Below are 23565 nucleotides of genomic sequence, written 5' to 3' on the forward strand. Positions count from 1 at the left end.
AACTCGTTGTATATTCAATGCAATGCTTAGTCGAATGAATAAACAAAGCAAGGATCTGTGTAAGTCAAGGAGTCATTAGGGAATCCATCAGCCCAACCCACCGAAATCAAGCTGCTTATGCAGCCGAGGCAGGAGGAGCACCAGCCGGAACAATCGGCTCAATATCAAACCGCATATGCAGGTCACGTCTCAAAAACCAAGTATGGATTCTAGTAATCCGATGCGTACCTATAGGCCAAGCCCCTAGAACAAGACAAGCCACCGCCTTGCCCAGCTGCGTTCCCAGGATCTGCTGGAATTCAGGAGTATTCATATCCCAAGCATGGATTGTTGGTGTCAGACCTCTTGTCTCAGGACCGGGAAGACCGTTATTTGGGTAGAGCACCTTCCCCACTAAGGGAAGGGTCTCATCATTCTCAACTTCTACCATGAAAACATACCGGAGAGTATCAATCGCGGCGTCCTGTTTGTATAAAGCTAGCGCAACATCAGACCATCGTGGTCCCCACTCCATTCTAAAAATCGAGGTGGCAATGATAGCACCCTTGACGATGCAATGGTCGTAAGAGGACACATGGTGTACTTGTTCATTTCTCGCATTGCGCTGTAGAGATGATTGGCGGTATTTCTTCAATCTCGGATTATTTGGAAGGTAGGTGGATTTAAGACTCTCTCTAATCTCGACCGGTGGGACAACGAACGAGGATTCCCATACACTGAATAATGGCTCGTCCGGGGGATTGGCTTCGACTAGATCGGCGACGGTTAGTGTAGACTGGGTCACTGGGCATGCTGGGCCAGCTGGGTTGGTGTTGGCCATCCAGGCTTCATATTGAGCACCCGTTGTTCGATACTTGTCGATTTTCGCCATTTCGGGCGTTGGTTGTAATATGTAGATTTGGTCTGGGTTTATATTCGCGGAATTATTACCCATGTACATGCTAATATTCCCGGGACTTGTAGGTAACTCAGGAAGGCCTGCCCTGAGATCTTGCTCGGCGGTGTTCACTGGTAACGGATTAAGATGTGTCGATATGCCCTGTGATTCCCTGGTCTTTAGCTTGGATCGAACTTGTGCGAGTTTTGATTGCATAGGGGAGCTACGTTCGGCCGGAGCCAGTCTGTCATTATCGCCGTCGTCACCGTCGTCGTCACGTTTCCGCTTTTTGTCCTCAGAGGTGTCGGCTTCAGTAGACGCGGTGGCACCCGCTCCACCTTCTGGTACTGGCGGTGGTGCTTCATCATCATTTCCACCGTCGGTGTTATTACGACGGAAGAAATTAGCGACTTTCTTGAATGGCGAAGAGTGAAATTCGGACATCGTGTTGAAAATGTCAAAATCAGAAGGATTTGGAAGTCTTGGGGTTTCTGATCGTGTTAGCCAGGAGCTGATATGCTTGACTGGCTTAGCTAGATGCTGGACTAAGCAGGTATTATATAGTTCGAAACAAAAGGTCATTCTAAGAGATGTCGAGTCAGTGTTTACATCCAGTCTATGTTAAGATGAAACAGACGGAACAATGAAAAAGATCTGGAGACAAGAAGGCTTACACAAGTGACTTGATAAAGAACAAAGAGAGCCGAGACAGAGCATGTGAATCAAATGGATGGGATATGAAGTCCTCGAGTGTAAGCGTATGATGCAATGAGAATCACATTATGCAAACAAAGCAGTGTCTGGTATGCTAAATTTAGCTTGAAGCCACGAGTCCTTCAACGTGAAAGAACTCGATCCGCCAAGTTCAAGTCCTGAAATGAACATGTTGAGAGTGATTTCAATCTCCCAGGAAGCATAAAACGTCACGAACTCGCATGTATAGATTCATGATAATATCCAAAAGTAGATCAGTTGATGGAGGTATTGAGAAAATGAAAGTCCAAAAGAATTGACTGATATCTCGTTAGCCCTGAAGGACTTCACGTAGTCACACATACAATTAACTGTTAGCACCCCATCCTGCAGAAAATCTCCAATCCCGCCCAGCCTCTCCGATCCCTCTCACCAGACCTACAACATTATCAACAAACCCAGCTTCACCGCGATTGACCCTCTCCCGACGCTCGGTCTCGGTATCCGAACTCGCAGCACGAAGATTAATCAGCTGCTGCGTACTATATCCCTGCAAGCGATCCGCATCCATCCTCGTTAAAATACTACCGTCCCCACGCCGCTGGGTCCACGCCGCCTGCTTAACAGCTGGGGCCCAGTACTCCGCCAGGGTAGATTCATCGCGACCAAACGCGTAGCACTTGGCCAGCGGAGAGTCAGAATCCTCTGGTATAAGCGACGCATTCCAGCGCGTGTGGACGACTTCATATCTCTTCTCCATGAAGAAGATAACCGGCCAGGTAATAATCCAGAGCTGGAGAAGCACGACAACCCACCAGACGAAACGGTTTGTGCGGAGGCGGTTGATCCAGTGCGGGGAGTATATTGTGACGGAGCGTCGACTGATGGAGAGACCGAAGCTTAGAGAGCCGCGGTAGTTGAGTTCACGGATGTGGGAGGAGAGGACGTTCTGCATGGCGTTGGAGTCGAAGCCGGAGACTTCGCGGTGCAGTGTGAATCTGTATAGGGAATCGAGATTAGCAGTGTATTTTGTGCGAGTAGGAGCAGAGCATACGATTTCACAGAAGCGGGGTCACTGCAGAAGCGCTCGCACCACATCTGTAGGTTTCTCGCATCTGGAGAGCTGTTGTTCTGCTCGTCGGCGTTATCTCGGCCTAGGAGGGCATCGCTGTCCCCGGTGAGACTGATAGCGGCACGCGACTTGGGCGGCTTGTACGTGCGCGAGCGCAGGATTCCTCCCCGATACGCCGGTCTGAGATCCTCATCGCTGAGGACTTCCACTTCTCTCCAGTTTGTGACCATGTATCCGCCCTCCCACCCGGTCAGCATGGTCTCGGCCAGATCCAGTCTGAACTGGAAGTCTGTGACTGTGTTGCTTTTCTCTTTCTTTTGGTCATTGCTCGTTTCGGTGTGGGTGCCATGGATGGAGAGTAGCGGCCGTGGTGGCAGCTTTATTTGTAGACGGAGGACATTGTACAACTCATCGCTGTTGCTCGAGAGCGCTGGTTCGAGGCTGAGCGAGTCCTTGCCGCCGGGGAGATAATAGGCCGAGTCGATTAGCCGGAGCGGTCGGATGCTTTGGGGGGGCTGTACAGGCTGGACAGGCTGAAAATGTTGGACAGGCTGGACCGGGGCGACAATGAGTTCGGGGTCATCGGTATACGGAGGCGGCGCGTCGTCGTCCAGAGAATGGAGTGAGTGCGACGATGACGCGTGTTGAAGACGACCCATCACTTCGGTATTTAGAGCGAAGTAATCAAATTAATGAAAGTGATCAAAGGGAAAAATATTTTAGAGAGAAAAGAAAGTAAAATTGAGAAAGAGAGGGGTTTTCAATGTTAGAGGCTCTAAGACCTCGTATTACACAGCCCAGCACCAGTTGACTGCCTATTCTATTTATACCACCTTTCACCTTTCACTTCATCCAACATAACACTTGAAAGATACAAATTTCGGGTCCATCTGTTGGCGATCATGGCACAAACCAGGACCCCTCCAGCCATAAGTTTGGGAAATGTCGCTGACAAGATCGCACGTCGGATTAGGAGAGACGGTACAGAGACCATTCGACATACGCCATGATTTGGGACTATTCAGAGCATCGCTGTGACAGTCCCGCCACTCCCATTTACCGTTTTGTAGAGTCCACCAGCGACATGAAACGGCTGTGTTGTTGACCACGGTCGCTAAGTTGCTCGCCGCGCGGAACTTCATGCAGTCACTATCCTCCAATTTCTTGTTGTGACCTTGGACCAACACGTAGCTGCCAGTGCAACCAATCCCATCGAACATCTTCAGTGACCATCCGTTGGATACGGTGACGATACCATTCACGGTTTGTGTGGAGACTGGGACGGTTGTGGTTGTGGAAGTCTTAGTTGTGGAGGTTTTGGTTCTTGTAGACTTAGTAGACGTAGCCTTGGTAGTACTTGAGCTTGTGGCGGCTATAGAATCCCGCATCTTGCTCGCCACAATACTGAGCTCATTGGCTACCATATAGAGACCAGCAGTGCCAGTAACAGTGACAACAGAAGCCCTAGTAGTAGTGCTAGTAGGAGGGGCAGCTGACATGGATGTGGTCTCGTGTAGATATGTCAAGGGTACATCTACCAAGGGTATATCTGTCGTGAAAAAATATGGATCCTTGTTGGAAGTTGTCGAGGATACATCTTTAACTGTCAATGATAGAGCTTTGGTCGCAGGTGCAGCTTTAGTCTCAGATGATTTTGACGTAGCTTTAGTTGTAGATGTTTTCACGGATGTAGCTTCAGTTGCGGATTTAGTTTTGGTTGTAGTTTTCACTGTAGTCTTCACTGATGCTGCTTTAGCTTCAGATGTAGTTGATATGGCTTTAGTTGCAGGCACAGGTGGTAAGGCAGCCGCAGATACAGATGAGACACAGAAGTCTGCACCGGTACCACATTTACCCCTTGTAGAACACTATAGATATAGTCAGTCTAGGCTGCGAGATCAAATCCGATATTGGTAAAGCTCACACATTGACCCGCAGGACATGGATTCAAATAGGGAATGTCGGTCCACAACAACGGACGTTCTGTTCCGGGCACTTGGGGACCACAGACTGCATCACCAATTGCAACTGGCATTGGGGGCTCGCCGGCGCTGAGACAAACCTGGCCTCCCTGCTGCAGATTATTGCATCCGTACCATGCCGAGGTATGGGTGTTCCAAGTCTCGATATTGGCAGTGGTGATACTGTACCCCTCGGCAATCTTCGCGCAGGTATCGCCAGTGCGGATAGTATAAACGTAGCAGTAAGAACCACTGTTCGGTGGAAAGAGAGTTTCTCCGTCCCCACAGCATACGGGTTTCCCGTGAGACAAAGAGGAGCAAACAGTAGTCGGGTTGAAGGAAGTGAATGATGCTACCGAGATACTACACTTGGCAGCCAGATTGTCGCATGTATCTCCAGTTTCGACAAGAATAGAGCGACATGTGTAGGGATAGTAAATAGACCGGTCTTGGATCACTTTGTACTATCTTGGGTTAGAATCTGGGGTACAGGATGTGGAGTTGAAGAAGTAGGCACTAACCTCGGGTACAGCTACAGACAACGCAACTATTTCATGAATCAGAAGAAGACTGCATAGAGCGAGAAAGATCCCTTTTTGAAAATACCCCATCTTGTGTAGACTTGCCTGAGAGGACGATTCTGAGGAACACATCGCGCAGCTATATATATATCTATAAAGAACTACACCACAAATGTCACGCCTGAAAGCAACATCGCGGAGGTAACGTGCATTGATGCAGCCAGTGAATAATATGAAACACAGATATGCTTCATACAGTAAGGCGCAGGGGCCAAGAGTCCCCGAAGGGCCACTTGAAATCACTCATTCTGGAGGACACCATGTTGAATTGTTGTAAAGAACAATCTAAAGTGCCTCCTCCGCCACCGTCAACAAAGAAGGTCGTTGCATCCGATGAGCCCCCGGTAAAAATGTGACCTCAAATAGCCTTTGTTCAAATCCTTCTCTTTCCTCTTCGGAGTTTGGATAGCAGATTCTCTTTGAAGAAGCGATATAACTTACCATACTGCCAAGAGTCTTGGCTACCAGGGTAATAGATGCATCAAAACCACCAGTTTGTGGGAGTTAATGACAACAAAACAAAGGAAAGACTAAAAGAGAGACAGATAGATGTTACGACACTTTATATCTCCTTTCTCAATCAGCCTCAATTCTTTTTGCTGTGGGACAAACCATCAAAACGATAGCGCTCATCCCTGGGACCAGTTCAACGCCGTATTTATATTGGATGAACATGGTTATTAGCGAGGATTCAAAAGCTGAGTGCCATTATAGTGCGTGTGACCGAGTCATAGAACGAATATCCAGGGGTTGGAATAACAAGACTGGCTAAGGGCTTATCGTCTTTGTGCCACTCGTCTTTGTGCCACAATTCAAGGGTTAGGGACAGGGTTTCAGAAATAGCTTCTTAGAATTGAGACATCCTAACTGGGTAGCATTGGAAATCTGGAGATACCCAAGATGGCGTTTTGGGAGTGATATAGATATTCTCCAGAGCTATTCCTCATTCAAAGGCTAACTCTTGACACGCCCATACATCGACGTGCGACCAGCAGAGATGGGAGTATATGGCTAGGAGCAAATCTAGACTTCCAGATACAGCATGTTTGTCTTAGGGTGACGGAAGTGAGCTCAACTAAATATTGCTTGAAGCCCAAAAGGACCTTGGCAGTTGATGCATATGGATCCTCTAAGATAATTCTATCTGTATTCAGACTTGATTCCTTTTATAGACTCTTGTTAGCTTCTTTCTTTTAAATACCTCTTAGCCATCGAGAAAATATGCACTCTCTAGGCGTGGTTTATATAAAACTCCTAAGCAATAAATACTTAGAGAGACATGTACGGCTTAGTGATGAATTCAGGTATGCTCTGATGTATTGAATGTCTTCATGCAGTTTGGCAAACCTCTCTTTGCTTGCTGTTTTGGCACCTAAGAGCTTTGTGTCTTTGTACTCACGAAGCTATTAAGAAAGCTCATGGCAGTGTCTAGATGATCATCAACATTTTATCTCACATCATTCTCTCCTCTTCAGAAATGTAGACAGTATACGTGCATCACGTAGAAAATGTATGTTTAGGAACAGTTGAATACACCTGGATTGCAGCGTCTGACCTATAGCGCTTCAACCAAACAGATATCTGCTTCATGAACACACTACTCGATGCATCCGAGATTGAGCACACTGATACTGTAGCCCCATGCCCTGAGACAAGGTCTAGAAGTGCAATGATCAGAGCATTCTTATTGAAGCAAAGTGCCTTGAGCTTCGACGACATCATAGGTATACACCTAGGCATATAACCTCATTCCTCGTTTTGTTAATCATCGCGTTAAACGTTTAACGCGTTTGGTTCCGACTTATTTTGATTTCTTTTTTCCCCTGCACGTCTCCTTGTTCAATCTTCACGTATCTATTTCCCAGCTTTGTATCATTCATCCTCTGCTTCATCACCACAATGGCTTCTAGCCAGAATGTCGCTAACCTGGATGTCGCTCACCCGGACGTCGCTCAGCCAGAAGTCGCTCATCTAGGCGTCGCTCAGCAGGATGTAGCGCACGAGGACATCTCTCACCAGGACGTCGCTAAGCATGTCGCTCACCAGAGTGTTGCTCGCCAGGATGCCTCTGCCTTTAATCGGGCTCCTTTTAACCAGGCTGCGTGGCTTATCGCCAAATCAGGCCGTCCCCTCAAGATCGGCATCGCGCCATTCACACCTCCGTCTGCCCATCAAATCGTTGTCAAGAATGGTGCTGTGGCTGTCAATACCGTTGAATGGACCAAGAAGTTGATGGGCAACATGATGTCCCCCTGGGTCAAGTACCCGTTTGTACCCGGAAATGATTGCGCTGGTGAAGTTGTGCAGGTCGGTGACATGGTCAGTCGCATCAAGGTTGGTGATCGGGTTCTTGCCCACGCCCTCTCCATGGATCCAGCTGTCAACAAATCTTCTGAAGGTGCTTTTCAAATCTACACTGTGATCCGTGACAATATGGTCACAGTGATTCCCGATTGGCTCTCTTATGAAGAGGCTTGTGTCATTCCCCTCGGTCTGTCAACTGCCGCGACCGCTTTGTTTCACCGAGGCTTCCTATCTCTCAATCTCCCTGGTACTCCCCCGGGCACAGGCCCAGAATGGCTTCCCGAAGTGGTCCTGGTCTGGGGTGGATCGACCAGCGTCGGTTGCAGCGCCATCCAGCTCGCCGCCGCGGCTGGTTACGAGGTTATCGCCACTTGCTCTCCCAAAAACTTTGAATATGTCAGTAATCTTGGCGCATGTGCGGTCTTTGATTATCGTGACAAGGCCACCATCCAGCAAATCGTTGAGCTTCTCGGGAACAAGAAAGTTGTCGGCGCCATCGCTGTTGGGGACGACTCAACTGATGCTTGCATTGAAGTCCTCGCGAAGACAAACGGCTCGAAGTTCGTGGCCCGGGCCTGCTTCCCGCCCCCGAAAAGAATTATAAGCACAACCTTCCAGCTATTCCGTGCCGTGGCAGCCTCGGTTCGGTCGAACATCAAGACCTTCATCAAGGCGAAACGCAGTGGTGTGAAAACCAAGTTCATCTCCGGTACCTCTGCGGCTCATAACGAGGTTGGTGCTATGGTTTATGACCACTTCCTCCCTGGAGCTCTTGCCACTGGGGTTTTTGTTGCTGCTCCCAAGCCGCGCATTGTGGGGAAGGGGTTGAGCCAAATCCAGCTTGCTATGGATTGCCACATGAGGGGTGAGGCAGCTCAGAAGGCCGTTGTCTCGCTTTGAATTTGTCGCGAGCCAATTTCGGGTGTTGTTCTTGTTTGCTCTCGCCTGAAAGGGCACTGCAGGACCTAGGAGACTAGGTATTCAATAGTTGATGAAATCCCAATTCAATCTAAACACAAAGTGAGTAAACTTAAAGATCAAGGTCATATTTGTAGTGAGAGGAATACATTATTAGGAGTACCCGCCTTCTGATCGATATGTAATATGAATGGTACTTGATTCAAGGACACCGCCTACTTGAATACTACAATATTATATCTGTACGCATACAAGATTGAAGAAGATAATTGAAAACAGAAGTATCCAAACGCCTGCCAGCTCTCGATATGGCAAGCTAAAAAAGATTCATGTCCAAGAAGAAAGGTGGCTCCGGCTGGCCTGTGACTTCAGACATAGTACACCCTTGAACAGTCGACAGGTTGCACAATTTGTGAAACGAGTCATAGTCCGAGTCGAGCAGCTCCAAGTAGGTCGTAGCTAAATTATTCCCACCCTGCAAAACTCGCAAAGCTTTCTTCAAATCCTCCAACTTCTGCTGTTTATCCTCCGACGCGGAGACACATGTACTCGGTCGATCGGCATGTGTCTTGACGAAATTTGCCGAGAGATATAGTAGCATGGGAGAAAACGCATGCGCCTGTACAACCTTGTCAGACACGAAAGCCACTGTCAATTCACGGGGAGCAAAGGGAGTGGTCTCACTTTGAAAAAGCTGGATCGGGTGAGCGGCTTCGCCAAACCTACTATCTCGTACGCGGAGTAGAGAGGAACCAGGATGATCTCATCATCAATTTCCACCGGCAGGGCCTCTAATATATTGTAGAACCATATCACGGCGGCATTGGCGAGCATATTTGTGAAGAGGCGCATGGGGTCGTGGAGTTCGGGCGAGGATGGGGGTAGTGAAATCAGCATCAGCCGCTGCTGTACCATTTGGTATAGTCGAGTATGGTGTTTCCAGCTATCTCCATGGCTTGGAGACGTCTTATCACCGTGCGCGGCTCGCTGGAATGCAACGCTGTGCCAGCATAGTGTGATCAGGACGATTGTCTCCGCGAAAGGCGGTAGCATTTTGTGTCCGGAGGCCTCGATCTCATCATATAAGGAGTCCATAATGACTGGCCTGCTGTGCTGGAAGTCTGACTCCGAGACGGGGAGATATATGCATAGCTGGAGATGTTAGTGTCACTCAGAGCATTCTGTAAAAAGGAGTAATTGCTCACTGCTTCGTCATTTAGACTTAGAGGCCACTCGTCAGAGATATTGAGGAAACGATCGAGACAATATGCTAGCCAGTAGGTCCGTCGCTTTTCCTCGGCCTCGGCCCAGGCTTCGGGGTGTGCCATGTTTATGCTAATGTTATTGAGCCGATCAATCTCGTGCAATTTTGCGAGTTGGATAATGCGAAAGGCACGTCCTGCAGTAAGCCAGGCTCGACGATAGCTCATATAGCGAAACTCATAGTGGGTCAGAAGAAGCCATGCTTGGGCTGCCTGAAGACAGGCCGCACCGCTAGATTCAATATCGTGATCAAGGGTCTCAATACCGGACCGCGCACGGCTGTAGAGAGACTCTCGCATGTGCTGTAAATGGGCAGATGACGCAGCTGCAAGTGCCCACATTGCAAATTGCAAGCAGATGTGAGAAGCTGGTTTGTTGAATCTCTGTGACCAGGAGAAGTACCGGCCCTGGTGGAGCATTGGCGCGACAGGGTGTACTCTGTCGAAATATAGTTGATCCCTTCACTAGCTGTTAGAAATATCCGGACTTGGAGGGTAAGCTTTGCGTACAGATCTGCCTCGATTATATCTGAGCTCTCATGGTCAGGTGGGGTCATTGGTGTAATAGGTGAGGTTATTGTCGATGTCTCAATGGAGTAGATAATGTCACGACATTCGTCTTTTGTGGCATTGGGGATATAGTCCTGGGGTGGGCTGAGCATTTGAATTGTCTCGTCGGAGTGATATTTCTCACTGCCATCCAATACTTCGTTGGGACAGAGATTGCCCTGATCACAATTTATGATGCTTTCCAGTGTAGCTAACGATAAATTAGCAGGGAAGGTGTATAGGTCACATTTCAACACACCAATGCGATTGCGCAAGGCCTTCAAATGTCCCTTCTTGGGGCCCCGTGGGGAGCGAACCTGATTCACAAGGCAGACCGTACCAGAATCCTCGCACTGGTTACATTGAGGCCGTCGCCTATTGCATCGAAGTTTCTTTTTGCGGCATTCCTCACAAGCCTAAGTTGTCAGCGCCAAGAGTCACCTTATGAGCTAAGTGGCTATTGTCTCACCAGTCCAGGCTGCTGTCGTGAGCCTGACATATTGAGGAGCTGAATAGAGTGTTGATGTTCTGATGTTCTGATACTACTGCGCCTCCAGTAAGAATAAGACTACCCGAGTCAATAACACAAGTATATGTAGTGGATATTTATAACTGTCAACTAAGACTATTGAGTGCACTCCAGCCTGAGTCGCTCAAGCGTCGGCAATTATAGATTAACTATTTGTTTCGCCAGATACCCTCCCCTGTAGAAAGCTTCTTTCACGATCTTCCAAATTTGGCAACTTGTACTTGTCGAAAGTCTACTCCTCTTCCCCGATGAAGTCCGAAGAGAACTCCTACGTATGGTGTGATCAGCGCTACATCCGAAATGGCCCCATACTCATGACCTCACGTCTTTCAGCTAATCAAGATAGTGCCTGTCAAGGGTAAATGGCTAATGATCTAGATAGCTTTGAATAAACTTCCGTGCCTGCGCTGGGTGCAGCGTTAGTATTTTTATCACGCCGCTTGGGTAGCATAGATAAGCTGGATGGTGGTAGTAAGTATCAACCAGTTAACCATGTTTGTCGATTGTTGATCAGAGGTTGAATGATCTGTCATCCTGGTGTTAGGTCTGTTAGCCGAATCGGTTAGTTGCTCAAGATTGAGGTTCGGATTGTTAATCTAGTGTGGCAGGTTGTGTGGATATGCCACGCCGACTGGCTGTTACATATCTCAACCGCGGCACATGCAGCACGTGGACAATGATTTGGAATTGATAATTCAAATCACGCCTACTACGCAACAAGCTGGACTAGAGGTAAAGCTGGTTCTCGGCCTATTTGAGCCAAGAGAGTGTAGCACGAAACAGTTGTGAAATGTACGGGGCATTGATTGTGTCATTGGCTCGTTCAGAATATCTTCTTCGATCTCTGACGCAAAGGTAGTATGGTATCTAGAGTGTTTGGCGGTTTGGATGTATCTTTCATGGTTGAGATAAGGGTCTTGGATGCAGGTTTCCGTAATAATCTCATTGACTATTGGACAGATATAAAGATCAATTGACATGATGAGAATCTCGGCCCATGACTGCCTAAGCGTATCAGAAAATGGCTTGGGTTACAGCTAGATCAGGTAGGGCTGAATATCCGGAAATCTCACATCTTGATCTGCTCCTCCGCGACGTGATAACTTGAACCTGATCGAAAGGGTCTCTTGCAGCAATTCTGATGGAACCTAGTACATTTCCCTCGCGGCTATGGAAATAGATTGTTGCGACCGAGAACGTCAACACACCGTAACTTCAAGAAAAAAGCTTGGATGTGACTTAACCTGGTCGAGTGATCATGGTAGCAATAAATAGATGCGCATGGTACGCCTTTGCCCCACATTATAAGTTAACTCTCTCTCTTATTGGTGAATATTCCCCTGTGAGAGCCACGCGAGGCTATCGCATACACCGGGGCTACACTAACCAAATACGGTAGGTACAGCGTAGATATACTATCATCTCATTGTAATAGTTGATTGCTAATTGATTTCTAAACTACCATTTGCTCGGGGGAATTAAGCACAAAGGCAATCAAGCCAAGGGCTGTGGCAGCATCCGCTATCTGGACCTGCGTCATCCTACTGCCACCTCTAGGACTACGCGGGGCTTATCTCGTGCACTTCAGCTCGTTCCGGCACCTATTCACGGCAGTAGATATTGTGAGATTCTAGTGTTGATAGGTTCTCTATCGCCCCGGGCCGAAAAGGGGTTGTACGTATTTGGAATTGTTAAACGGTTATAGTCCTTGAACCCCATGTGACCTGCGGCGCGCGGCTCTGCTCCCCATTGTGTACCTCGGCAGTGATATGGTGCTTACTCATCGGTCATTGTTGGAATCTCGACTAGCCAGATTCGGTTTCTGCAGGATCTGTCGATATGCATTGTCGCAGTAGGGTGTGGCTCGGCCACCCCATTGCAGCCTCGAGTTCGGGCTAACGGAATGTCCCAGGCGGAACAGAATTGCATTAAATCTCACAAATTCTAGGCGTAAAATGCTTCGTAGCACGTGTGCCTCGAAACCCACGAACGAACACAGTCATATCACGCTTGATCCAGACGGCAATAGATTCTGTTTATACAGCTGTTCAAAATTTCAATCCCATCCTTAGGCACAAAATGTGGAGTCTAAACTTGGCCATACTGGGGGCGGATAAGAATTCAGATAACCTCCGATGATCAACGGTTCTAGCCTGTTAGCGTCGGGACGGGCCGGACTGTGGGTAAGTCCGCGGAGTTACCAAACTGGAACGGGGTACTCCGGTTTCCGTACCGAGCTGTATAAGCTTTCCATAATACAAGGCGAAAACGGGTAACTCTATTACTACTATATCTCAAACAGGCAAGAAGGGACTGGCAGGAAGGAACTGGCAAGGCACTGCCCCAAGGCAAGAGCATTCCTGGGTTCCTGTCTGAGGAAGGAACGATACTGAAGAACCTCTAAATCAATCGCCACCAATAAAACAGCATGGTTGGTCGCGCGCCGGGCGCTAATCCCTGATATGGCTCCAGCACCAAAAAACGCCACGATCTAGTACTAGTTCATGGTCCACCCTAGTGGCTTCAACCTTATCGAGCAATTTTATACCTGGGTCGCTTCATACTGATTAATCTATGACTGGTAAGATCGAAATAATTTCTCGGCCTCAGTTATCTATTGTCCTTACTACTCTCGGCGTTACTTCTAAGGGTATGAAATCATGCCATATTATTTGTCTTAGTCAATTAGGAACACAAGAGTCGTATATGGGCTCCTTGGGCTATTGCGTGTCCAATGCCCGAGTTAGATTTTCAGGCCGTTGCCGGAATCCCAATGGTTTTGCAACACAGCCTATCTTTCTGCGCGACTCTGTTAGGATCTACAAGGGACAATCCGGTTTGATTCAAGTGGCGAGTGGCGGCGTTGGACAGACATAAATTATTTGGCCTCAACTTTTCGGGGTTGCCTTTGATCAAGCTGCAACAATCCGGGGCAATAGCGCCTGTGTGAATTTCCAAAGAACCCCTCCATTGTGAGAGATCAATGCAGCGCCGGTGTACCAAGTTCTACGTTTTCCCTGCAACGCATACAGGTCATTGTAGAAACCGTCGCGGATAGCCTGAGCCGACACACTTAGCTTGAATGGCGTGTGAGAGTTGAGATTGATGATTTGGGGAGTTGTAATCGTAAAGTTCCGTGCTTCCTGTAGGTTCTGAATGGCTCGAATAGTCGCTTGCTCGACTGCCAACCGCGTCATATGTGACGGGCTGCGGTACCAGACGTAGAACACTCCCGGAATGCGGATGCTTGTAATTTGGGAAGCTCCAGGTTGCTGAGGAATATGGTACGTTGCAGATGAGTTGTTCTCATTGATCCACTGGTACCCTTCGGGCAAACCAGTGTTATTGGGTAGTAGGGTATAGTAGCCCATATAGGTTCACTGCGAGAACATCTGAAGCTCCTGTAGATTGAAATTGAATGGCCTCATATTTTCTAAAGTTGGGGGAATGTTGACTAAAAGCTTAGATGCTTGGACGAGCTTGAATCCCGTGGTCGTCTTGACGACGAGTGAGACGCCTCGCCCTGTTTGTGGTCTTGCAGCAGCTGTAACGGTTGAGGAGATGAGAGCATCTGAACCCAGCTCAGCAAGAGACTTGACATATAGCTCAGAGTTGTTTTTATCTGCGGCGTTGAGCCTAGCACCTGCTATTTCTCTCAAGTATGCAGCGTCCACCATCTTCATCACGTTGACTGTTAACTGCTGTAGTGGATTTGAAATTCCCTGGGAGCTGAAATAAATATTAAAAGCAGCATCCGAGATGTTATATTTGACAAGGAAGTCCCCCAATGGTAGGAGCAGGTCTGGAGGAACAGGCTGAGGGATTTCCCAGGTAGAGTCCAGCCAAGGGTACTGCGCGACCTGAATGGCCCATCCGGTCAGGTTTCGACTGGGGTTGAATAGCACAGGGTTTCCTGTATTAAAATCTGTCAGCGAGATAGTGGCATTAGATTCGGTATATTTGACAAGGGAGATGTTGAAGTGGGCAAAATAGTCAAGCGCGATAGAGCTGTTCAGGAACGATTGCACCCCATAGTCCACAGTGAGACCGGTAGCTTTATCAGTGTAGGTGTTTGTGTGGCCACCCAGGTGCTTCTTTCTTTCCACAACCACTACGCTCTGGCCCATCTTGCGCAGGTTGATGGCGGCATATGTTCCCGAGGATCCCCCTCCAACCACGGCAACATCGCAGACTAGGACATCTGCTTTGGCATAATTTTTGGGATCGAATGTATTGCCGGTGATTGCCACGGCTAGCCAAAATGTGACCACGGAAGGAAGTCTTGACAGAAACATGATTCGGGAGACAGCTTGATGTATTCGGTTGAGGTTTTGTTTTAATCCCTTGGTATTTGAACACTTATGGCGCGATATGTGTTAACACACAGCCCTTTCAATTCATATTTCTACCGCCAGGAGGTGTTAGTCAGTAAATGCAATCCAGGAAGTTTCCGTCCATCCAGTGGCGACTGCTGTAGAATCTGCACTAAGGTATTAGTGTCACTCACGCTTCCAGATGGGGTATATCTCACTAAGTTCGTTGTTCAACAAGACCCAGTTCGTCTATTTTATTAGTTTCTTGCGGTTCAAGAGTCTAGTTTCTTGAAACTCCCACTTCTTCAGTGTTATCTGTCGGCGACAACCATTGCAAGAAATAGCACTTCTATCCTCCCTCAGGTTTCTTGTATCCGAACATCCGACAACATACCGACCTAGGGATGTAGCGGAAAGTGGGGCCGTCAAATAAGCGTTCGGGTGTGGGTTGATCGTCTGCAGGTGGTGTGGATCCGCACATAAACAGTTGTCAAGAGTAGAATAGTTTCGATGGTGATATTCAATGTGAGGGAGTCGAGCATAGGTAGGGAAGGAGCGGAGTTCTGCTTTGGGGAAGCTACTATCGGTTTTGACAAATGTCGTCCACAAACCCCAACACCTAAGAAAGTCGCGCTGGACCCCAAACTCCCAACCTTCCAAGCAACCACCCCAATTATTCCCTACCAGCACAACTACACCAACATCAAACCCCGAAGCAAGATGAAGCTCATCCTAGCTGGCGCGACCGGTCTCCTGGGCACTGAGATCATAAAACAAAGCTTGCAAATCCGCGAGATCACTCAAGTCGTCGCGTTGGCCCACCAGCCCGTGCAGCTCGACAAAAGCATCGACTCATCGAAGTTGAAGATTATCGTCCTTTGCGACTATGGTGATTATCCTGACGACGTGAAGGCTGAGTTTGCTAACGCCGACGCGTGTATCTGGTATGTCTCGGGCAGCACCTTCATTGCCTAATTCAAACTGACCACAACAATTTGTGCGTACTACCGGTAGGGCTGTCTCCGTCACACCCTTACGTACCAGCAAAGCCGAGCTCAATCGTGTATTCCATGATTGCACCAAGCTTGGGTTTGAGGCCATGTACGAGGCTGGACCGGCACGTCCCTTTCGTTTCATGTACTTGAGTGCGGATGGAATATTTCGAGACCCGACAAAGAAGGCAGTCATCATGGCAGATTACCACATGATACGAGTAATGGATTCGAATCCCAGAGCTCCGTGATTCTAGAACTTACGCTAATGTCGTGCTTTTGGTGAGCTAGTGCAATGCAGAGCTCATGGTCCTCAAATTCCCAACCGAGAACGAAGGAGTTGAAGTTTGCATCGCTCGTCCCGGCGTGATTGCTAATCCCTCGACATGGTCGAGAGCTTTGGTGGCCAACCTTTTCCGTATCGTCGGTTTTTTCGGACGGTCCCTTCCGAATATACAACGCAGCGAGCTTGCAGCGGCGGTGTTGAACCAGGTCATGGATGGATTCGAGAAGGAAGCTCTCTTGAATGCCGATCTCGTTCGCATTGGACAAAGGGAGCTGAAATTCAGCAGTATGCCTTATCGATGCTGAAGATAGAAAAGGAAGTTGAGTGCCAGGTTTGAGGGGTTCTCCTCAAACTGAAAATTTGGCATTGTCTCTGTTTTCTTTGATTTGGAATGTCACTATGCTCCTACTGAGAAAGGGGCGTTGGTGGCAATCCACACGATAAATCCTTTTTTTATCATACCCGACCACAAACCAATTGAGTCCAAGTTGCAAAGTCTCTAATCGAAGCGAATTATTCCGCGATCCATCACTTTTCGTACACAGACATACCTAGAACAAACACATAGACGTATTTTCCTAGGTGATAGTGGCCAATTCCTGATCCAGTGGCATTGAGGCAAATTTCCATATATTATCTCTCAAGTTAGGTGATTTTGACAGTACTAGCCTTTGTAGTGCGAGGTTTCAAACATGGACTACGGACAGTCCTTTTGATCTATTAGACCTACTAGTACGACCACATTATAACGCCAACCGATGAATAAATTTGCAGTCCAGACAACTTCCCTCCCCCACGGAGCGGCAAATTCCATGTGGGCGACTCCGCAAAATGTCATGAATGGTCATAATGACGATGCAGAATCCCCCCAGCCTATAACTAAGGCCCCATCTCCAAGCACCGACAAATCTCCCAACAGACGCTCGATAATTCCCACATTGAAAATGGTCACTCCCAACGATGCTCAAGCCCTGAACCTGGAGGCACGGGAACAAGAGGATGAGACCTCGGATATGAAAGATCCTGTTGATGCCGGTTCCTCTGACATGGACGAGGAAATGAGTAAGTAGCTTCCCTTGAACAATTCCGACTTTATCATCTCCAGACCTGCTAACACAAATCCCAGTCCAGGACTATAGGACGCTTATGGATAAGACCAACCTCGTGGACAAAGACCGTGTTCAAAGCGCAAAGGCTAGGGTATCCAAGGCCTACTATCAACCGAACGAGGAGGCAAGTGATATTTCTTGGCGGCCTGATCCGTCGGGTCATCCGCGGAGGACTTTCTAGGTCGTTGTATAGGAGTATAGTTGATTCCTTCTCAGAGAATGAATGTCATATTTTCATTCGCTTTGTGCACGCCAGTATTGCCCACGGAGCATAGGCAGTTGGCAGTAGGATATTCGGGAGTCTCCATAACCTCTACTATGTGAGATTGAAAACTACGCTAGTTTTAGAACCCTTAATTCTAGTAAAAAAAGTTAGACACTCTGCATATCATTGGGAGAATGGTTTAGTGGCCAAGTAGACGTTAAATCCTACTGGTCAAGATATGCCGACCCCGGATTCCGAGCTAGGTCATCATGCAGCTAAAAGTTAAGATGTGGCCTGCATAACGGGAGATCTACACGATCTAGCCACGCGGGCCTAGCCAGGATGCAAACCTTGAAAGTTTAAGGCGGCAACACGGGCCTTCTACGCGACATCAATGTGTTGGAAGGAAGCGGAAGAGATAAATAAATCGTGTAAACGTGAAAAATCAAGTAAATGCTATATGTACAAGAGTCATGTCGAACGCCGTCCAATTTGTGCAACCGGTTTCCACCCGCTCAAAGCTTTCCCTGTGCCTCCTTGGCCGCCTTGGCGTGACGCTCGAAAGAGGACACGGGGGGAGCGGAGTTGGGGTTGGGGTGGTGCTTCTTGAGCGCCATGCGGACATTGTACTCCAAGTCGAGAGAGGCCTTGGGGTCATTGGTCTTGGGCTTGAAGTCTACGACGAGATCATCCTTGACAGCGAAGACGGAGTCGATGGCGAGATGAGGGTCGTCGCTCGGGTAGATCTGGTTGATGACGGTGGCGTAGTCGGGGTGGGTAATCATGAGGTGGATGTGGGCGGGACGCATGGGCGAACGGTCCATGAGGTTGAGGAGGACACCGGCGGGGCCGTCGGTGGGCAGGGAGTAAGGAGTGGGGTGGTAGCAGTACCAGTTGAATTCTCCCTTCTCATTTGATCGGAACTTGCCGCGGAGGTTGTTATCGGTCTGGGTGGGGTCCTGGAAATCGTATTGGCCGTTGGCCGAGGCTTGCCAGATGTCGAGGACAGCGCCGACGATCGGCTTGCCGGTCTCCATATCGGTAATGGCACCGTGCATAAAAGTGACACGGCCATTAGGCTTGGGATCCTGGATGATGCTGTCGCCGAGAGCGCGGAAGGGGGCGTTGGGAGACCAGAAGGGGCCGAGAATGACGTTGGATGTAGGGGAGAGACCGTCCTCGGTGATGATCTTGTTGGCGATCTCATCGACGAGACTGATTTGAACAGTTAGCTTTAGCTTTTCTTTTTTTCGCTTTTGTTTTCTTTTTTTTTATTAGAAGCAGATGTGAAACTTACGACTCAAGGCCGATCACGTCACAAATACGGTGGCCTTCGTTCCGGATAGGAGTGCTGATCTGGCCGATAGAGTTGATAAACTCAACGCCGAGCATCCACTCGGCGGAGGTCAACTCAACCTCACGAGCAAAGTCGTGGATGTGCTTGATAAGAGAACCCAAGACCACGCGAGCACGCTCGGGGGTATTGGGGCCCATGCCATTGATGACAGAGGGGGTGAAGTTGGGGTCGAACTGGCGTGTGGAAGACATTTTATATTATTGGAGAGAGCTGTAAAAGTCAAGGAAGTCAGGGCGGCCTTTCCAGGTCTATATACACGATAGGCGACGGCATATTGTTCGGCTGGTCGTGGATGTGGGGAAGTCACAACGGTTCCAAACCCGCAAAAATCCCGTTGTCACCTGCCGAATGTCGCGATCGCGTTCATCCACGATGGTTCCGTTCTGGCATCGGTCAGTCCTCAACAGCCGAGGGGCGGCTGGTCTCCTATTATATCAGCGCGGGGTGGCCGGGGTAGCTCTTATCCGCGGGTAAGCCCCGGCACCTGCTTTCACCGCCTTTTGATTGGTTCGGCTTTTGGTCTTCCTCACGTGCCGACTTGCCGATGTCTGGAGTTTACGGAGTTGATATGCAATGAGAGGGCAATAATACAGATTCTATTGGTATAGATCTAATTCAGCTATGGGTCAAATCTTCATTAATACTGAATTCTACCAAATCGCTCACCTCGTAATGTCCTACATCAAAATCCCCACAGTCTACCTGCTGATTGATCTTCCTTAATAATGCCTTCAAACCCTCGCGGTCTTCGTCGTCACATTGTGGCCAATCCTCCCTATCTTCCCCCCCCTCGCCTTGGGTCAAGAAACTGAGAAGGACCTGTACCGCTATCAAACTTCATGTACCGGTCACACATCAATGCCGGCCTAAGGTCCAGTTCTTTCTCAAAAGGCAACTCATTGTACGCTGAATCCCATGCTTCATTGTGACCAATTGCAAAGCGACAGAGATATGGAAGACCTGTTTCAAATGAGGCAAAATATTCATTCCACCGGCGTGGATAATGATAGTACCAGTCCTCGCCCCTCCTGTGCTTGCTAGTTTGCCATTTCATTTTGGATATCGGTACTGGGCAATCGTCAATGTAGTATTCGACGTTCGATAATCTCACTTGGAATAAAATCGTACAATTGTCAAGGTAGAGTTCATGGAGTGTTGACGAGTGCGAGAGAATCCAATCAACCTGCTGGTCTTCGAAAAAGGAGAAGTTTCCCAGAGTGAGCGATTGCAAATTGGGAAAGTGAACCCCTTCGAGGCTGAATTTAGGATAAAATCCCCATTAAAGGTCGGAGTATAGAGACAGCTTCCGGAGTGATCCCATCGTGGGTTTCAGCCAGACTAATGACAATGTATGTGCGTAGAACTCACGCACTTCCTGTTTCCGTTATCTCGCCGAATTAGTATAAAATATTATACTCAGCATATGTTGAAGATGTAGACTGGCTTGTGTTACTACGTACCTCGAGTTCTGCTTCAGTACACGCAGGGTCGCATTCATGCACAACATTCAGTCTCAACGAACTCAGCGTACTCAGTACTTGCTGTAAATCTTCGCTCAGTGGTGTCACGTTCTGCTGATGCTGAATCCCCAGTTCTTTCAACGGTCGCTTTAAAGACACTAGCCCCGTACCCAGCCATTCTAAGATGGTTTCGCGGTATTCAAGTGACTGGGGTGGATAAAACCAACCGCCTCGCCCATCGCGGTTTATTTGTCGAAGCGCAGAACAACGCTTTTGAGATTCGGAATATTTGGAAGCATAAGTAGGAGCTCCTTCCATTTGACAGGTAGTTCAAGCTCATCGTTATCTGTGTCGGGGTCCTAATTTGTTGCGTATTAGCTACCCATTGACTGCATGACAGTGCATATCTCACGCACGGATATAAACTCCACAGTATTGAGGCGGATCTTGTGCACGTATTCTTTCAACTGCGGATGTGTTATGATGGACTCGAAAGCCTCACAACTTATATCCTCCGTAAACAGTGAGGCTGTGGAGAACAGATTCTTCGTTGCAGAGGCGCGTAACATGTGGTTTGCCAGCCTCAGGGCCTTGAGCGTTTCCGTGTCCGACAGAGACGTGATGATCGCAAGTAGCTCTGAGGGAAGGGCTAATAAGGCCATATTCTTGCAGTGGAAGATATGATTACCGATCAGAAAAGGAGGTATCAGACCTTCTTATAGAACATCTGGTCCGATATGCTAGACCCAATGTGACTTTCTTGGCGCTGTTTTCTAGGCATACTTAGACAGAAGGGTGGCGGTTAGCTTGTGTCGACGGAAAATCCCGATCTAGCTACTGATCGCTCTTTGTCCTTTTTATTCTTTCAATCTTCGTGAAACTCCGCACAACACCTAAAAGTTTTTATCTTATCTACACGGGTTAGCTCCCGAGGTCACCTGGGCAACTTTCTCCGTAACGCGATACTCATACTACTGCGAGTTCATAGGATTACTGTACTCTTCCTGACGAAGATATCAGCACAGCCATGATCCGTACGTTTGGCAAATGATAAGGCTAAATTCATTAAAGTATTTCCAGTTCATGTTCAAAGATCATAGGCTATCCACAAGAAACCAATGCAATAATCACCAAGCTAAAACCTCTTTCTGAGCTCCACAGGCCAGGGCCGCACAGATCTGCTCATCCTTCTCGCTGACATCTGCATTGCATGACACTTTCGGTTTCGCCGGCCAGATCTCCCGGCCCGCGGATTTCTCACGCTCAAAGTGCTCCGTGATGACATCGCGGACTGTGCTCTGGAAGAACAGCGGGGCCTTCTCGTACTTAGGGTGAAGCTCGCCGCTCGTAAAGACATTCCGGTCGAGGTTCTTCTGTGCGTTGTTGCAGAGGACTTTGTCTTCTCCCATGACGCGCGCGTACATCTCACTGATAAGCTTGAAGTCTGTCTCAGAGGAGTTCCGGTTCCGGTAGATCTCGTAGTCCATCTTGGAGTTTTTCGGGCTTGAGGGGAGGAATTTCTGTATCATGATGAAGTGCGGCCTGTATGTACATGTTAGACGATGTACTATTGGAGAAAGCACAAACTGGAAACACTTACGAGACAACCATGGCAGACATGGGGAAGTAGTAAGTACTGGCCGTGTAAAGGCCCTTCTCGATTTGCTCTGGTGTAGATTCGCAGTGGTGTTGGATATGTCCATCTTTGAGATCACTGTCGAAAGATTCCAGGTTAAGGAACTCAGGAATATCGGCGTGTGTTGTAGGGCAGTGGTAACATTCGTTGAAGTTATCCGCCAGAATCTTCCAGTTATAGTCGCCCTCGAGCGCATAAGTGTGATCGAGATCGTAGTCATCGAAGTTATAGGCTTTGTAGCGTTCTTGCTTGTCGACGTCTCGGAAATGGTCTTCCCATGACACTTCCGGGACTTCATTCGCATCCATGTTGACCCAGATGAAGCCGTTGACGTCGACCTTCAGATGGATTCTGAAGAGACCGTTCTGCTCCTTATCGAAGTTGCTCAGCTCTTGGTATTTCGTAGCCTTGGCGAGTTTGCCATTCAGTCCGTAGGACCAGCCGTGGTATCGGCAAGCGAGGATTTGCGAGTTCCCAGATCCCTCTTTCTCAACGACCGGGTACGCACGGTGTCTGCACACGTTGTGGAATGCGTTGATGTTACCCTGTCGGTCGCGAGTGATGATGAAGTCGAAGCCTGCAAGCTCGTAGCGGAGCCAGTCTCCGGTGTTCTTCAACCGCATGCTGTGGGTGATGAAGAGCCATCTCTTCGAGAATATGGCTCGGCGCTCTAGTTCGTACATCTCTGGTGAAGTGTACCATGATGCAGGCAAGGCACGAACGGCTGAAGCTTTTGTTTCTTCCTTGGGGGCAGTGGCATTGAAGCCGAAATAGTTGAACATTGAAGCCATGATTAAGTAATAAGAAGGTACAGTGGAGAGTGTCTTCCAGTCTTTTTTGCTTTAATGGTAATCATATCGATCCCTTTATACGCTCCAGAACAATTTGATGTTAGACTGATAGCCACGTCTATACAGCGATCATATGAACGATCTGGTTCCAATTTGGTAGGACAACCCGTCGCGAGGCGGGTTGATCTTCCAAGAACAGACATCGAACCCGCCAACCCGCCAACCCGCCAACATAGTACTACAATCCGTACTACAAGCCGGGAGACTTGACACTATTGTTGATTATTGGGTCAAATGTTATCAAACCCGACATATGCTTGGGCAGCCATTCTCTAGTTCTACGCTGCAGCTAGGCCGGCATACTACCTGTTTATCTCGAGTCCATAGATAATGTAGCCGGAAATACTTCGTATCACCTACAGGCAGTTTGCCAAATATTCGTTCATTGTTATTGTAAAAGAGAGAAGCTTAACAGATAACATATACCAAGTCAACAAGCACAACAGAAGTCTCCCCTCGTGTTACAATGTGCATATACCGGATTACCCCACTAACCTACCTAGTTGAGGTAGGAGACATCTCATACATTGGAATTTTGCAATTATCCTTCTTAAATAATAAAAACAGGCTCTTCGGGTTTGATACACTCCAGCAGAGGCAATCAAGCGGC

At 48.3% G+C, this 23565-nt stretch overlaps 11 protein-coding genes across 11 annotated transcripts; 3 read left to right on the forward strand and 8 right to left on the reverse strand.

Annotated features, from left to right (window-relative positions):
* Nucleotides 1-115: 115 nt before the first annotated feature.
* Nucleotides 116-1321, reverse strand: LCP9604111_51 (uncharacterized protein; the record flags this gene model as incomplete). The annotated part of the gene is made up of 1 exon (XM_039068366.1): nucleotides 116-1321. The coding sequence occupies one exon, from the start codon at nucleotides 1319-1321 to the stop codon at nucleotides 116-118; it is 1206 nt and encodes a 401-aa protein (XP_038932599.1).
* A 616-nt stretch (nucleotides 1322-1937) lies between these two features.
* On the reverse strand, nucleotides 1938-3301 carry LCP9604111_52 (uncharacterized protein; the record flags this gene model as incomplete). Its single annotated transcript, XM_039068367.1, has 2 exons — nucleotides 1938-2568; nucleotides 2625-3301. 2 exons carry the CDS (start codon nucleotides 3299-3301, stop codon nucleotides 1938-1940), a joined length of 1308 nt encoding a protein of 435 aa, XP_038932600.1.
* Nucleotides 3302-3490: 189 nt separating this feature from the next.
* Nucleotides 3491-4141, reverse strand: LCP9604111_53 (uncharacterized protein; the record flags this gene model as incomplete). Its single annotated transcript, XM_039068368.1, has 1 exon — nucleotides 3491-4141. One exon carries the CDS (start codon nucleotides 4139-4141, stop codon nucleotides 3491-3493), a length of 651 nt encoding a protein of 216 aa, XP_038932601.1.
* Nucleotides 4142-7083: 2942 nt separating this feature from the next.
* On the forward strand, nucleotides 7084-8388 carry LCP9604111_54 (zinc-binding alcohol dehydrogenase family protein; the record flags this gene model as incomplete). Its single annotated transcript, XM_039068369.1, has 1 exon — nucleotides 7084-8388. The coding sequence occupies one exon, from the start codon at nucleotides 7084-7086 to the stop codon at nucleotides 8386-8388; it is 1305 nt and encodes a 434-aa protein (XP_038932602.1).
* A 334-nt stretch (nucleotides 8389-8722) lies between these two features.
* Nucleotides 8723-10716, reverse strand: LCP9604111_55 (Zn(II)2Cys6 transcription factor; the record flags this gene model as incomplete). Its single annotated transcript, XM_039068370.1, has 6 exons — nucleotides 8723-9025; nucleotides 9091-9558; nucleotides 9612-10128; nucleotides 10179-10428; nucleotides 10477-10633; nucleotides 10687-10716. 6 exons carry the CDS (start codon nucleotides 10714-10716, stop codon nucleotides 8723-8725), a joined length of 1725 nt encoding a protein of 574 aa, XP_038932603.1.
* A 3407-nt stretch (nucleotides 10717-14123) lies between these two features.
* On the reverse strand, nucleotides 14124-15041 carry LCP9604111_56 (NAD(P)-binding protein; the record flags this gene model as incomplete). Its single annotated transcript, XM_039068371.1, has 1 exon — nucleotides 14124-15041. One exon carries the CDS (start codon nucleotides 15039-15041, stop codon nucleotides 14124-14126), a length of 918 nt encoding a protein of 305 aa, XP_038932604.1.
* Nucleotides 15042-15779: 738 nt separating this feature from the next.
* Nucleotides 15780-16642, forward strand: LCP9604111_57 (uncharacterized protein; the record flags this gene model as incomplete). Its single annotated transcript, XM_039068372.1, has 3 exons — nucleotides 15780-16003; nucleotides 16074-16272; nucleotides 16343-16642. 3 exons carry the CDS (start codon nucleotides 15780-15782, stop codon nucleotides 16640-16642), a joined length of 723 nt encoding a protein of 240 aa, XP_038932605.1.
* Nucleotides 16643-17281: 639 nt separating this feature from the next.
* On the forward strand, nucleotides 17282-17627 carry LCP9604111_59 (uncharacterized protein; the record flags this gene model as incomplete). The annotated part of the gene is made up of 2 exons (XM_039068374.1): nucleotides 17282-17399; nucleotides 17464-17627. 2 exons carry the CDS (start codon nucleotides 17282-17284, stop codon nucleotides 17625-17627), a joined length of 282 nt encoding a protein of 93 aa, XP_038932607.1.
* Nucleotides 17628-18166: 539 nt separating this feature from the next.
* Nucleotides 18167-19199, reverse strand: LCP9604111_60 (putative catechol dioxygenase; the record flags this gene model as incomplete). The annotated part of the gene is made up of 2 exons (XM_039068375.1): nucleotides 18167-18866; nucleotides 18949-19199. 2 exons carry the CDS (start codon nucleotides 19197-19199, stop codon nucleotides 18167-18169), a joined length of 951 nt encoding a protein of 316 aa, XP_038932608.1.
* Nucleotides 19200-20713: 1514 nt separating this feature from the next.
* LCP9604111_61 (uncharacterized protein) lies at nucleotides 20714-21130 on the reverse strand (the record flags this gene model as incomplete). The annotated part of the gene is made up of 2 exons (XM_039068376.1): nucleotides 20714-20827; nucleotides 20885-21130. 2 exons carry the CDS (start codon nucleotides 21128-21130, stop codon nucleotides 20714-20716), a joined length of 360 nt encoding a protein of 119 aa, XP_038932609.1.
* A 465-nt stretch (nucleotides 21131-21595) lies between these two features.
* Nucleotides 21596-22895, reverse strand: LCP9604111_62 (aromatic ring-hydroxylating oxygenase subunit alpha; the record flags this gene model as incomplete). The annotated part of the gene is made up of 2 exons (XM_039068377.1): nucleotides 21596-22010; nucleotides 22069-22895. 2 exons carry the CDS (start codon nucleotides 22893-22895, stop codon nucleotides 21596-21598), a joined length of 1242 nt encoding a protein of 413 aa, XP_038932610.1.
* Nucleotides 22896-23565: the final 670 nt, after the last annotated feature.

The sequence above is a fragment of the Penicillium roqueforti genome (genome assembly GCF_015533775.1).
Source record: "Penicillium roqueforti strain LCP96 04111 chromosome Unknown scaffold_01, whole genome shotgun sequence".
In the NCBI taxonomy this organism is placed as follows: Eukaryota; Fungi; Ascomycota; class Eurotiomycetes; order Eurotiales; family Aspergillaceae; genus Penicillium; species Penicillium roqueforti.